The following is a 15,016-nucleotide window of genomic DNA, read 5'->3' as shown; positions in this document are numbered from 1 at the left end:
TTCCTGAGGCCTGCTGCTAGTTCCATGCGGGGGCCCGTTCCTGACTTCTGTGCTGAAGCGTTGGTTTCCTGACGCTGCCCTGCGGTGTACCTCGGCCAGCCTGCTGTCTCCCCCTGCTGAGACTGGCGTCATGGGCCGAGGCCGCTCCTCACGAAGAGGCCACTCCCGCGCTCAAGCTCCTAAGCTGAAGCGGGGAACTCCTGACTACCTGTTGCCGAACTCCTGCTTGAATAACGACGATGCTGCCTTCTCCAATCCTGACCCTGCTACGTACGACTACGAACTGCGCACTCCGGATCAGTCTGCGCGGACTAAGGTCGGTGATTATATAACCCTACCTCAGCCCCGCGGTCCGGTCCCGGTTTGTGGCGAGCACAATCGTAACAATCGGGTGGTTCAATACCATAACCACCCAGATAGAAGACAACTGGTTCTACCGAGGAACCTGCAGCACATGTTCCTTAGATCACTACACGATGAACATGGGCATCTTGGCATGGACAAGACCATCGGTTTAATCCGAGACTGGTTCTTCTGGCCACGCATGCGAGAGTTGGTAGAACACCACTGCTGCCGCTGCTCTTTGTGCATCGAATGCAAGACCCTTCCCACCAGAGCTGCTCCAATGGCCCAGCTGAAGAGCTCGGGTCCTCTGGACCTTGTATGCATGGGCTTTCTGTGCATCGAACCAGACACCCGAGGCATCAGCAACGTGCTAGTTATCACAGACCATTACACCGGCTATGCTCAAGCCTTCCCCACCAAAGACCAGAAGGCCATCATGGTGATGAAGATTCTGTGGGAGTAGTACTTCATACACTATGGCCTACCCAATTGCCTACATTCAGATCAAGGGCAGGACTTAAAAAGTAAACTCATCAGGGAGTTGTTGAAATTGCTCAACATCACCAAGTCCCGAACGACCCCTTACCATCCAGAGGGAGACGCCTTTCCGGATAAGTTCAACAGGACCCTCCTCGTCATGCTTGGCACCATGAACGTCTCTCAGAAGAGCGAGTGGAGTAAGCATGTGGAATCTCTGGTGCACGCCTATAACTGCACCCGCCACGAATCTACGGGGTTAATTCCCTACTTCTTAATGTTCGGCTTCCTGTAGACATACGTCTGAGGGTTTCGACCGATGGGGTACCCAATAGGATAGCACTTCAGATTCGTACAGCGGCTTCAAAAAATTCTGCAACAAGCCATACCAGCTAGCAGAGAAAGCTTCCGCTCATCTGAATGCCAATAACAAAAAGGCGCTACGACCATAAGGTCCGACATCGGAAAATGTGTGTTCTCCGTAACCTTGGGATCTCCGGCAAACACAAATTGGCCGACTGTTGGCACAATGGGGTATTCGAGGCCGAATCACAGATGCTGGGTGTAGGCGGATGCTCACAGAGGTATGCAAGGGAGACTGGTTATGGTGAAATTTAATAAGGCTTTTATTGCGCCTGTTTCCTTAACATCAGGAAACCATCCAAACAAGGGGTAAACAGAGCTTCTATTCACTTGGGAGTATTTCTAGTGAAATACTATGCAGTCCACAACTCCCTTTAGATAAGCATGTCTGCCAGCCCCAAACATATAGCATGAAATGAACAGATATAAAAAGTCTTATAAATGAAAGTCTTATCTGTTAGCTGGGCTGCTGTAGGGGAAGCTTCTCTGCTCTTTTGGAACCGCACCCTTGTGTGCACAGGAAATGTCAGGCTTCAGGTTTAGAATCTTGTCCCCTTTGTCTTGTGGTCAGCTTGTCGCTCAAGACATCTGTCCTTCCTTGGTTCAGCCCAGTTGTGGATTAAGGAATCTCTGCTCTGTCTCCAAGTTCAGCTCAGGTGTGAGCTAAGGAGTCTCACTTCCTGTCTCAAAAGACAGGCTTTTCTAAGCAATCTAATCAGGCAGGTGGTGTTTGTTAATTGACTACCAGCAGTTAACCACCACACTGCTTGATTAGAGGCACATTACCTGAACAGGGATAACTCCCCTGTTACATTCCTCCCCTGTTTGTGGGAAGCTCGGGCTTGCTACGGCCAAAGCCCATCCTTCCACTCTCATTCGAGATATCTCTGTGACTTGAATGAGAGTGGATGGAGGAAGAGAACCCTCAGTTCCGCTGGGATTGGAGCCCTTTCTCCAGTTTATTCGTGTCTCCTCCCGAAGGTGCTTGAGATCAGCACTCCTCAGTCGCTCAAGGAGGCCTTTTTCTAAGTATAGTCTTTTTGCTATGTGCGCGGTCATGAGATTTCCCTCGCGTCGGGTGCTCGTCTTATTGTAGGCAGACTGTATGGCAGTAGTTGCAGAGCGTTTAAAAACAGCCCTTTGAGTTTTCTGCTCTTGAAGCTGTCTCTCTGCCCGTATCCCACTCAATTGGGTTGCTTGTTCAGCCTCTTTGGGATTAAGTTGTAATTCCACACCCACTTCCAGAGAATGTCCCATCTTTTCAGCTTCATCAGTTAAGGATTCTTCTGGTTTTGATTCAGCACGTGTACCTTCTTTTATTGCCTGTTGGGTGGCTGAAGGTTTTGCTAGTGCTTGTTTAGGTGGTTCAAATTTTGCAACCTTGTCTTTCAGACGAGCGGTATTCCCAGCTCTCACTGTACCCTTGTGTTCATGGGTTTTTGTGGCTGTGGGACACTGACGCTTAGTCAGGGTCAATACTTGTCCTTGTAGAACTTTCATCTCATCCGCGAGAGATCCCTGTTTTTTGAGTGCGACTTGCAAGTCTCTTCTTAGGAAATTTATCTGCACGCTTTGCTTTCTCTGAGCTTGCTTCCACATTTTTATTGCATTCTGAAGCGCTATGAATTTCTTTGCTCGGGCCACAGTTACTTGTTTTAGTTTCTGGACCTTCTTGTGCTTCCTTTTGTGCCGGGTCACCTGGGTTCTAAGCTTGGCCTCTAGCGATGCTTTGGTGATGCTCAGGGTAGCCTTCAGTTTCTCATGCTGCTTTGCGGGGACATACTGGGTAATCCTGCAGCACTTGAATTTCTTTAACAGCCTGCAGATTGTCTACCTGCAGAGTTCGCTGCTTCTCCTCGGCCTTCTCGAGGTGCGTATTGTGACAAACAGCTTACTCCGGGGCTCCGTCGTTTGTCCGGGACTGTTAGAACACGGTCTTTTAGGGTAGGTTAAATGATGAGGCGTCACGGACTGTTCCTTTAAACAGGCTATGCCTGGTTTATTCAGTCCCAGGCACTGAGACTGCCACAGTGCATACAACAGAAACAGATCAAAAACAAAAGCTGCTCACCTGAGCGATAACTTAACTTAGATATCCCTGACTCAGGGTTGGAAGTGGCTTTTCCACTCCCAACAACTAAACAAGGTACTTTTGCAGTCTTAGACAAATGAACAGAATGATTGAACCTGTTTGGGGAAGAGGCTTCTCCCCTCTGTAGTTCAGCAGCCTTCCAGCCTCCAGGCTCTTTGGGAGAGGGGAGAGCAAACAGGAAATCAGTCTTACATACCTGATTTCTAATTAGCATGACAGGTGACAGAAATCAGGCAGCAGACAAACTCTGGTCTGGATCTCTCATCCCTCAGTTCTAGCGCTTGCCAAACTGTGGGATGGAGTGCATGTATTATAAGGCTGCACTCCCAGGCCAAACAGGATAGAAACTGTTCAGTATCCTGGGAGCCCTATATATGGAATTTATTACCATCCCCTGGTTTCTGTCACAGTATGCAGACCTTGCAGTTGGTTCTGCAGTCGGTGCTCTCCTTCAAACTTCTCACCTTCCAAAAGTCTATTTATTTCTTTAAGCTCGTGCAGCTTTTCATTCTTTTCCTTGACGTCGTTTGTCAAATGAAAATGTTCTTCTTTGAGTTTTAATTTTTTTCTTTTTAATCTTAAATTTTCTCCTTTTTCAGTCTCTGTACTATTCAGGGCCTCCTTGCAGTCCGCCCTCCATTTACGCACATCTGCTTTGAGAATGACAGTCTCCTGGCGTGAGACTTCCTTCTCTAGGTTGAGGGTCTGAAGCTCCTTCTGAGAGACTTGGAGATCTGTATTAAGATTGACAATCATTTCTTTAGAAATGTCCAGCTCCTCAGTGAGACTGTGTAGTTCCTTTCTGGAAACTTCCAGGTCTGTGTGACAGCTGTTGGTCTCATGATGTGAGGCATCCAGTGCTCTGCGGAGTGTATGAACCTCTTTCTGAGATATGTCTACGTCTGTCCGGACACTGTTGACCTCCTGTTGTGAGGCATTCAGCTCTATGCGAAGAGTGTGAACCTCTTGCTGGAAAACTGTCATCTGCTTCAGTGCCTCCTCATATTTCCGCTTCAGCTTAGCCATAATTATATCACATTGGCTCTTCTTTTCATCCATGGCGGAAATAGTAGCGATTGCAGTATCTAGCTCAGTCTTGAGATCGTCCAATTCTGTCCTGGCCAAAGAGTACATTGTGAGCACATCTTTCTGTAGCTTCACGTTATTTTCCAGGTGCCGATCACAGACACGCCTGGCATTTTTCAGGGCATCCTCAGGGCTGGTCAAGGGATCGACACTCACTGGTTCCGGCTCCGCTTCCCTGGGATGGTTGGTTGGGGGTTCCTCACTATTGGCACCGGACAGACACTTCTTTGGGGTACACGACTTCTGCCTTGGGCCCTCTGGATATTCGGTTAACCGCGGGACGAATTCTCCATTTTCTCTAGGCTGCAGGGCATCTCGGTCCCCCTTTTTCTCCACAGGATCTGCGGACGTGTCTGTTCCTTCCACGGTAAGTGAAGAACCGCTTTTCTTTTTTTGCCTTTTTGTTTTGGATGACACCGTCCCCTCAGGGATACTGGGGTCTCCATCTTAATTCGAAATTTTAGCAGCGTCACTGGATCCCCCTGGCTTTTCTTGCTACTGTAACAGCTGACGGAAATATTCGTGATCCACTGCTCCCGCTCTTTCTCCTGCCAATCATATTTGTCATCATAGGGAACGGTCTTTTCGGTTCGTACTGTGTTCAGGCACCCCCACCATTCTTGGGGTGTTTTGTGGGTGAGACTCGGTTTGGGTTCCCCATAAGAGATGTCTTGCTCCTCATCGGACTGGAAGGGCCACTCTTCCGTGGGGTAGGGTTCATTACAGGAACGCTGCATCTTGTCCTCCATTTTGGGGCTATCAGGTGTAATTTTCTTCCTGACCTCAGGAGGCGCTATTGCAGCTGTTGCCACTGTATTTGCTAGAACCCTCAATTGTGGTAGTCCTACAGGTGGGCCTACTTTGCTTGTAGAGGTCATAGCTCTCACAGGCATCTCTGTAGACTTTTTTATTCTCTCATGGGTAAGTTTACAATATCAGCAGTACTGTGCACACATTTTCTCTCATCAGGTATACAGGATGTGCAGTTGTCAGGTAAAAAAGTCTATTTGCTTTACACCATTTACTTGCTAGGTCCAATCTCTCTGCTTCAGCCAAATAATGTGATTTTCTGCTTGAGTTCAGTCTCAACTTTGGGTATTATGACATTCACTCTTCACACTTTGGGATACCTTTTACACAGCTCAGCAAATCCTTTTTTTTTTTTTTTTTTTTAGTAGGCAATTTTACCTTCAGCACTTGTTTACTGAAAATTTCCCTGCTTCAGCACAGTCTTGCATCAATTTTCACATTTTTCTGCATATACTCCATTCACAACTGGTATTCCTATGCGGTGTGGCAGCCTTTACTTGCAGAATCAGTACTGCTCGTGGGTCACCATCTGTATTCACTGCTTCAGCTAAACATTTGAAAACAAAAAACGCCTATCCCTTTGAGGGCTAACTCACTTCTTGAACCCTGACTATGGCTGGAAGGCAAACCCCCTATTTCAATGACCATATTACACTTTATTGTGATAGGCAAATAAGGTTTACCTGCTTCAGCAGTCTCTCTCTCTCTCTTCTTGGGATTGGGGAAAAGAGTCCATCTGTGGTTTTGTAAGTTTCAGTGCAGGTTAGATTTCCTGCCTGGGTGTGTATCACTTTAATTCTGGTCTCTGCTGCATGAGATTTTTTTGTTTATGTTGCTCAGACTGTTTGTAGACAAAAAAAGCACAAAAAAAATTTCACAGCCAACTTCGGTCCCTTCTAACTTCAAAGACCACCTCTCGTCCCACTTCGGACATCATATGTAGGCGGACGCTCACAGAGGTATGCAAGGGAGACTGGTTATGGTGAAATTTAATAAGGCTTTTATTGCACCTGTTTCCTTAACATCAGGAAACCATCCAAACAAGGGGTAAACAGAGCTTCTATTCACTTGGGAGTATTTCTAGTGAAATACCATGCAGTCCACAACTCCCTTTAGATAAGCATGTCTCCCAGCCCCAAACATATAGCATGAAATGAACAGATATAAAAAGTCTTATAAATGAAAGTCTTATCTGTTAGCTTGGCAGCTGTAGGGGAAGCTTCTCTGCTCTTTTGGAACCGCACCCTTGTGTGCACAGGAAATGTCAGGCTCCAGGTTAAATCTTGTCCCCTTTGTCTTGTGGTCAGCTTGTCGCTCAAGACATCTGTCCTTCCTTGGTTCAGCCCAGTTGTGGACTAAGGAATCTCTGCTCTGTCTCCAAGTTCAGCTCAGGTGTGAGCTAAGGAGTCTCACTTCATGTCTCAAAAGACAGGCTTTTCTAAGCAATCTAATCAGGCAGGTGGTGTTTGTTAATTGACTACCAGCAGTTAACCACCACACTGCTGGATTAGAGGCACATTACCTGAACAGGGATAACTCCCTTGTTACACTGGGCCTCCCATTCTACTGCATAAAAGACGCGGATGGCCAGGTAAAGGTCTGGCACCGCAATCATCTCCTGCCTATCCCACAAGAGGAGGATGACGAGCCAGAAATAGAGACCACACCATTGGACAGTGAGCAGTAAAGATCTGAAGGAAATGAAGAAACAGTAAACGAAACAGTTGAGCATCCTATGGAAGGGCCCTCTCAAAGGGCACCCAGAAATGAAGGGGCACCTCCCGAAGGAGTATGGGTAATGGGCTCAGGCCACATACAAATACTCCAGTGGCTCCAATGAGCCCTCCTCTGGACCCCATGAGTCCTTGTTTCACACCCACTAGAGACTTTTCAGAGACTGTAGTACCTCCAATGAGGGAGCCTGAGCCTCACGCTCCTGATAATAACTTCCCAGAGGGAGTTAACGAAGAAGGTTTATGTTGTGGTGGCCATCTTGGTGCACCTTGCGCCTGCCAGAGAGGTACACAGAGGCATCCATTACAATGAGTACTCCGCAGGGGAACTACAATCCCCAGCAGCCCTTGGGGCTGCTAGACACATGAGCTGCAGCAGCCAATTGTGCGGCCGGATCCCCCTGCAACTTAGTGGATACATTTGGCAAGTTGAGGAGACCCCGCCAGTCGGAGCTGGGACATCAGAGGGTAAGGTTGTAGGTGCAGGGTGTCAGTAGGCCTCTGCACTAGGCCAGAGACCCCCCTGTTAGGCCCCAGCTAGGCCCTACTATCACATAGCTTGTGGCTGCTATAGGGTCAGGTTCCTTAGACAGGGACATTGCCCCACTTAGCATCATTAGTGTCAGGGACACAGCAGAACGCCGTGCAGCAGTTGCGGCCTGTGGTCTGAGACCAGACCACCACCGCAAGACTAGAGACTCTCATCACGGTGGGAAACTCCAACCAGATACCACACCACGTTGAGGTGGACTCATCACTGATGACAATGGCATGGGACCGAACGGCCCCCTTATCTTCAGTCTGCGCTACCGGGTGCTGGAGTACCGGCAGGTATCACACCTACTGTACACCTACAAGTGCACCAACTTTTACACACGGTTGGGGGAGCGCTGTCACACATACATTGGGTGGGTTGGCTTCTGTGGACACTGGGAGGTCGAGTGCTCAGACTTGGCTACCCCAATAGTAGGGGTAATGAGTCTTGATATTCTCCAGGCCTGAGCCTGGAGTGGGCCAGGTCATCCTCGCAATGGGAGAGACTGACAGCCCAGGCTCTCTCTTCTCTCTCCAGAGCAAGACTAACAAACTAACTTTTAGACACTCCTCTTTCTCAGGAAGCAGGGGCGGGCCCATGAACTGTACCTATCCATGATAAGCTACACACAGGCCATGAGTCATCACCTCACTCCTGTCCATCAAAGAGGAGCCTGCAGGGTGTCAAGAGCCCACAGATTTAACCTGTTACTGCCCTAAACTGACTAGGGGCTTACGTAACAGTGTGAAAGACAGGTAGAATTGACTTACAGTACTATGTTAAACTCTCCCCTGGGTGAAATTCCCAACGCCCTCACTTGGGGTCCAAATTTGGGTCACCATCCGTCATCCTGGAAACGTCAAGATGACACCAAATTTATTAATATTATATACATGACTATAGTGATGACATAACATAACGGTTAACCAGATGGGGGAACTATAAATAATATCTAGGATCTGACTTCTGAACAGGCCATCCATCAAAATCTTCCACCCATACAGAATACACCTTAGGGGCACCTGCTTGCTGGCGAACCTCTACTCTATCCATAAAGGTATGCGTCCCTATGAGCCATTTCTTCAGGATTGAACAATTAAGGGAGTCAGTTATGAACTTCTTATAACTGGTCTTAGCCTGAAGATAGTCTGTGACTGCTACCTTTAGCCACTCATGTTGGTTATCCTCTATCTCCTGCATTATGGGCTCAGGAACATAAGGGAACTTGTAACCATGGGACTGCCGGAACCTCTTTCTTATGGCCCGGTCAGCTCTACTTAACTTAATGACTTTACGACCAGCTCCCTGGCCGGGTAGTACCCAAAATCCCGGATCCTTGGGTTTATCCGTTGTCACAAACTATTAGGGCCCTTAGGTATGTGTACCCATAACTTGATTTCTCCTTCTCTCTTATGGAGAGCTTCTGCTGATTTGTCTGGAGAAAATACACCCGCACATGCAGGTCTGACACGCACAAGTGACAATGCGCTTGAGCGAACAGATGGTGAGGAAGATAGTGACACATCTGACATCTGAGACTAAGATCCTGAGGATCTCCTAAAGTAGTGGTATGACCCTCTACTTCCAGGTCTCTTGACACATCTAGACACTGGAATGTCCCCATCAGACTCCTCAGAACTCCCACTCACCCAATTTCCTACATTTGTATAATCAGGGAACTTAGTTAACGCAAACGATGTAACAGTAGGGTCTATATACTTTATCCTCTGTGAACTACAGGTTGAGGATGAGGCAGTAGTAGGGGCAGAATGGGCCTGAGCAAAGTCCTTAATGTCCAGTACAATGGTAGTGGAAGATGGGGCATTAACCACTATGACCTGTGACTGGGGCATTAACAAGTCCATCAACTATCCTCTGGAAAGGGGCTTCCCTTTGCCTTTAACTGGGAACTTTACAACACGATGGCCCCTTCCCAATCCTGCAGGATGCGGTGTCGGTACAGGGACACGCTGCTCCTCTCTTGGTGAAGTAGCCTTCACCAGTCAGACGACATCTTGCATGGGCAGGCCCACACTCACCTCAGCTGAGACCAGCAGTGGTGCGACCGGCTCCGCAGGCACCATCTTGGTGACGTCACTGGGCTGCGCCAATCTCACGAGACCAATGGATCAGCTCAAGCCCCGCGCCAGTGATGACGTCACTTCCAGTGAGACAGAAGTTCGTCACCGAGCTGCGCACTGGACGAGTCCGCACCCGGCGCCTCATCTAGGTAAGCCCCAACCGGATCCGCTGTGAAGTAAGAACGTGGCGGCTCACCCACAGACAGGTAGGGGACGTCCCTCGATCTCTCCGCAGGTGCATCAGGAAAGCATCGGCGTCATCGGGGATGGCAGATCTCACCGAATGGTTCGGAACCTCCACAGCCTCTTGGAAGGACGCATCTGGACCGGAACTCGACAGGAACGAGCAGGTAAGCGATGAACTCTTCTCTGCAGGTCCCGCCTGGTAGAGATCCTCTTCTTCACTTAGGGGGGACACCTCCACCAGGACGTGATGCCGGGGCGAGTCAGTCGCCCGGGCGACCATGCTTATGGAGTCAGTCGCCCGGGCGACCATGCTTATGGAGCTACCATGCTCCGCGGTCACCTTGGGACCCACTTCCGACACCCCTTGTGCAGGCCACTCACCCTCGTCAGTGTGGATAAGAATCGATCGCAATCCTGGGACCGTTGGTACCATCTTCAGGGATTGGACCGGTCGTTGTAGAGCACACGGCCCACAGCAGGGTCCACAGCAGCAGCTGAGGTAGTAGTTGTAGGTGGCACTGGACCACTTGAGCCTTCGGCCACATTAATAAGGGCACACGGACCCACGGAGCCACAGCATGCGTGGCAGCAGGTAAACTGAAAGAGACCGCACCAGTCAGGGTAACAGCTCTTGAGGTAGACACACACACTTCTGCAGGCGCTGGGCTGGCAGGCCGCAAGTAGAAGGTTCCACAGTGCTGGCACTGTGCCTCCAGGCCGACAGGGCCACCAGGCAGGCAACAGTGTTTGCACAGGCATCTCAGGTGAACTTGGCCTCCAATCCTCACCATCAGGTAGCCACCTGGTAGGGAGTAGTTGGAAACTTCCAAATCCAGCACTTCGTTAGATGCAGCCATAGTTGAGGTGATTTCTCTCAATAATATCGCAGCTCCTCTCTCTTTGACACTCAGCAGAATGAGCTCTTGGATCTGCTCTGCAGACTCCTCCCATCCTGAGCATCAGCTCCGATTGGCTGTTGCTCACTTAGCTCCTCCCTGGGTGAATCTCAGAGGTGGGGCTAGTAACATTTCATGATGACTCTGCCTGAGCCAATCAGCATAAGGGGCGGCACCCCTCATTTGGCGCTGAAAGCTTGCAACTTATTTTGCAAACTTTTGAAAACAGTGAACTGCAGCCCATGCGGCCCCGTTTTCTCGGCGGGAGCACCATCTTGGACTTTGCACACACACACACACATCCACCGCGCGGTAGATGCCATTTTGAGACTCTGGAACATGCCCTAAACTTCAGACTAAAGCACTGTCCCTGGAACATGCATTAAACTTCAGGCTAACGCACTGTCCCCACAACCACAGGTACACAGGGTCCCCCAACAACAATTGAAAGGGGCCCGTCCCTATGATTTTCATTACTCTTTAAGAAGCTTGAAGAAGGGTATCCATGCTCCCTGGTATCATGCCCTCAGGGTATGCCCCAGCATCTTTTCTTTCGGTAAGGGTCCAGGCTACCCCCCCCCCCCCCTGGTGTCTCCTCAGGGAGAGGCTCCCCCCTTCCTTAACTCGAGTGGGTGCCCAGGGTCCCTGGTGAAGCCTCAGAGGCCCGGCTCCTTCCTCTACTGGGTTATCAGCTGCATGATCCTTAAAAGCCTGTCCTTATTATCTCAGCAGCGCCTCCAAATGTAGCCCTGTTTCCCCCCTGTTTCTGGGAAATTCTACTGCTACATGGGGTGTCATGGTGCATACTTGTTTGGAGCAGGAAATCTTGAGCTGCCACGTTGTTATAGGGTGAACAGGACAGGCTTTTGGGTTCTGGTTATTGCAGTTCTTCTCATGATACTCAGCGCCTCCAGCTGTAGTGGACTCCAGGGTATTCCGGAGATCAGTTCCCACCACTGCACACATACTCCACTCTGCCCAGGAACTGACACTCAGGCAGGTGAAAAGTGAACAAGGATCTTTATTATGCATCTTGATATACAGGAAAGTCCTCCAGCGTATGTACTCAGTCCAGCAACCCAACCAGGTATATATGGGGTGTCTAGGACTAGGTTTGAAAGTCTTAATGGTACTGTTTGTGGTTCTGATTAACTTTAAAAGCGTTGGGCCTCCGAATCCACGGGTATCAGGAAGCTCTCGTACCGCGACGTAATCCAACTCAATCCGAAGCCATCCACCGTGAAGATCCGGAAAGATACAAAAGAAATGCAAAATAAATTAAGTGCTGGATTCACACATTGCAAATAGATTTCCATATAAGGCAATGTTAACTTAAGCACAAAGACGGGACAATGCGCTGTTACATTGTAACTTTATATACCAGTTATTTACAAGTCAGGTTACTTTCTGATAAGAGTAGTTCCTCGCAAAACAATAAAATACTCAGGTCCACTTAAATTGACCTTAAAGTTAACAGTCTTTTCACTCTTTCCCAGGAAAAAAAACTGTCTAGCGCATCAGTGGTCAGTAGTGCACCTATGGTGTCAGTGTAGTCAATTAGGGCTATATAAGAGGGAGCTGTGCGTGGCCACTAAGTTACCCGGAGTAGGGGGAATAAACCCATACCTATATAGCATCTCCGGTCTGGGACCTGCTCTCCTCAATACACTGGCGACACACTTTATTCGAGCTTGGCTAGTCCCACGAATTCTGGTATACCCGGGTGTATTGAGGTTTGTGACTGTTTTCTGCCCGAGTGCATTGAGTTATTTTCCGGCAGGGATTGAAGCATTTTATTCCCGCTGGCTGCAATACTGCACAGTACATATATATATACTGCATTACAATTCATGAATTTATGCCATCTGGTAGACACGCGAAGCATTGCAGCCTATTAAATCCTAATCATTATCATTTAACAGATCAGCCGCCCATCAGCCAGGCATGAACCCAGGCTGGGAAGGCAAATGCAACGGGGCTTGCCAGAGGTGAGGAGCGGCGCATTCCAGGTATCTGCCAGGTACATACCGGGTATTTGCTCGAATAAAGTGTGTCGGTGCAGTAGCTCCTGTGTGCAGCCTTCTGTTATTCCGAGACGAAGCCCTATCCTAGAGGGTGAAACGCGTAGAGGGGGAGATCGTGGTGTAGCCCCAGTGTATGATGTGCAATAAAGTTTGTTGAAGATCATCCAGGAGTTTTTTCAAGTGTGTCATGCACAGTTGCGCCGGATCCCTACCATTTCTTTTCACTCTTTCCCCCCCACTATTGTTTTAACAGGATAGTAAGCAGGGGGTGCTCTTTACTGAACCGCACTGTTTTCACATCTGGCGTATCCCTGGTTCCTGAGATACTTACTGGAAAGTTTCTGGTTTTAAATCGCCCTTTAGGGGAAACAAAATGGCAGCCAAATCTCACAGTGCTGTGGGACAATGAGAAGCCACAATGTCATCAGCTGAGGTAGCTCCCTGTTAGGCTGTGTTCATGGTGGCGGCGTCGCTACATGTGCGCGCTTGCGTACCCGTGGACGTCCGGAACTCTTACCTGTTTTCCTATTGCAGTTCCTCAAGTGCCAGGTGCCCCTGGCGGCGATGTGGCACGTTGACACTGCTACATTTTGGCCAGACAAACAAATTGTTTTGTCATTTCGGCCTGCAGTCGCGGGACATCAGCGTCACATGAGCTGGTTCAGCCAATAAGGGTGAACCAGCTTTGTGACGTCCCCGTGATGTGATGCCCCCAATTGCCTCCCCAATCTCCTGCAGCCAAGTGCACATGTAGCTGGGGCTCCAGGAGTGCGCACGGTAGCGTGTAACCGCGCTGCCACCATGAGTGCGCGGCCTTAGACGGTCATTTTAATCCTCTTTAAAAACCAGGAGGTAACACTGGTAACTTCACCGATTAAGTACAGTATGTTTAAAAATAAAACTGGGGGATCTTCTGAGCTGCAAAAAGCCTAATTCTCAGTTCCCTTTCTGTTAGAAAAAAGGGACAAAAACTGTTACTAAAATAACTTTAAAGTTTTTTTCCAAAATATTTATTTTTCAAATTTAGGCTTAAAAATATACTTCCAAAAATATACAATACATACGTGACTTTTAAGCGGAAACATCATAAATATCTCATTCTGGTTACATTGCTGCTACAAATACATTATTTTCCTTACAGGCGACGTTCTGATAAAAGTTGGGAAGCATGAGGTGTACGGCTGGACCGTACGTCAGCTGCAGCAATTATTATGGAAGATTCGTTTTGGATCTGTAGTAGAAATAGAAGTCTACAGGAATCTGGTTTGTCTACCCAAAGGATGGGCTGATGTGGATGAAACCACCACAAATATTACAGAAGAAATAGCAGTAAAATCAGCACAAGTGTAAGTCATATGCAAAGTTTCTGTAAGGATTCAACGTCAGGGATATTCATACTATATTTGGTCAGGGATAGAGGGAGCCCTTTTTAAGTGTAATAATGTACACTAATAAATATATATACATTTTCTGTAGTATGAAAGACATTACAGGGATTGAATTGCTTGAGTAAAGTCACTAAAGGTAGATAAAAAAAGTAAGGCTCCAAAAACGTTTGAAGTGAAAAATGTTTTGACGCCTCTGTGCTGTTATGTCGCTCCAGCGGCGACCCTTGTGGCACCTCGAACGTCTCCCTTGCACTAGTTAGAAGACTGTGTGTAAATCTGGCCAGCTGATTGGCCAATGCAAAAATGTCCCACATGGCCTTGAGGCGGGACAAGGGTTGGTCAGTGACATGGGCGCCCATGCGATTGGCCCAATCACCTGCCCACACTTTCCTGATTTGTGTGGATTTAGGCCCGTAGGAGATAATGGGGTGGGGGGGAGGGGTGGTGTGGGAGGGAGAGAATGATTAAACGAGCCAGACCTTGCAGTTGCCAGTCAGATTTACTTGGGGACACCTTCCAATTGGTAGTAAGCCTCTCCTTGGATTATCTGGATCTTTCAGCACCCCTGGTTGCCTGGATACAAGGACCCCTATCCAGAGATCCATTATGTGCAAATTATAGAACTATTTATTTACCGCCCCATTTATTTTGCTGATGTTGATTATATGTTATCCCTTTTGGTGTACTGTAGATTTCTACATAAAACCTCTTAGTTTAATAGCTATATTATCATAACTAAGTACTAGCCCACGTGGTTCTTTACACTGTACATTGATATTTTTGTTTTCTGTAACTTTTGGGTGGTATTTTGCTAGTGTACTTTCTAGGAACTCTTTGACCCCTCATAGGGTCTCAGTCTTTGAGTTTTTTCCATGTGAGGCACATACAGTAGAAGCTTACACAGGCTCACTGTACTTGTTTATGATTATCCCTTCATACGTCTCCTCCTGCCCTCCTTTACTATTGCACTTTACACAGCTGCACTATTTACCCCCCCAAC

General features: G+C 48.2%; 1 protein-coding gene across 1 annotated transcript in view; it reads left to right on the top strand.

The window, feature by feature from the left end:
• Positions 1-15,016, top strand: part of LOC142462944 (membrane-associated guanylate kinase, WW and PDZ domain-containing protein 1-like) — a 118,508-nt gene that overhangs the window by 103,002 nt on the left and 490 nt on the right. Inside the window, exon 6 of the mRNA XM_075565163.1 lies at positions 13,770-13,974. Within this exon, the coding sequence (XP_075421278.1) occupies positions 13,770-13,974 (205 nt within the window). The remainder of the gene's footprint in view (positions 1-13,769; positions 13,975-15,016) is intronic.

This window comes from Ascaphus truei, chromosome 11 (assembly GCF_040206685.1).
Source record: "Ascaphus truei isolate aAscTru1 chromosome 11, aAscTru1.hap1, whole genome shotgun sequence".
Classification (NCBI taxonomy): domain Eukaryota; kingdom Metazoa; phylum Chordata; class Amphibia; order Anura; family Ascaphidae; genus Ascaphus; species Ascaphus truei.
This window is presented reverse-complemented; position numbering and strand designations above follow the sequence as displayed.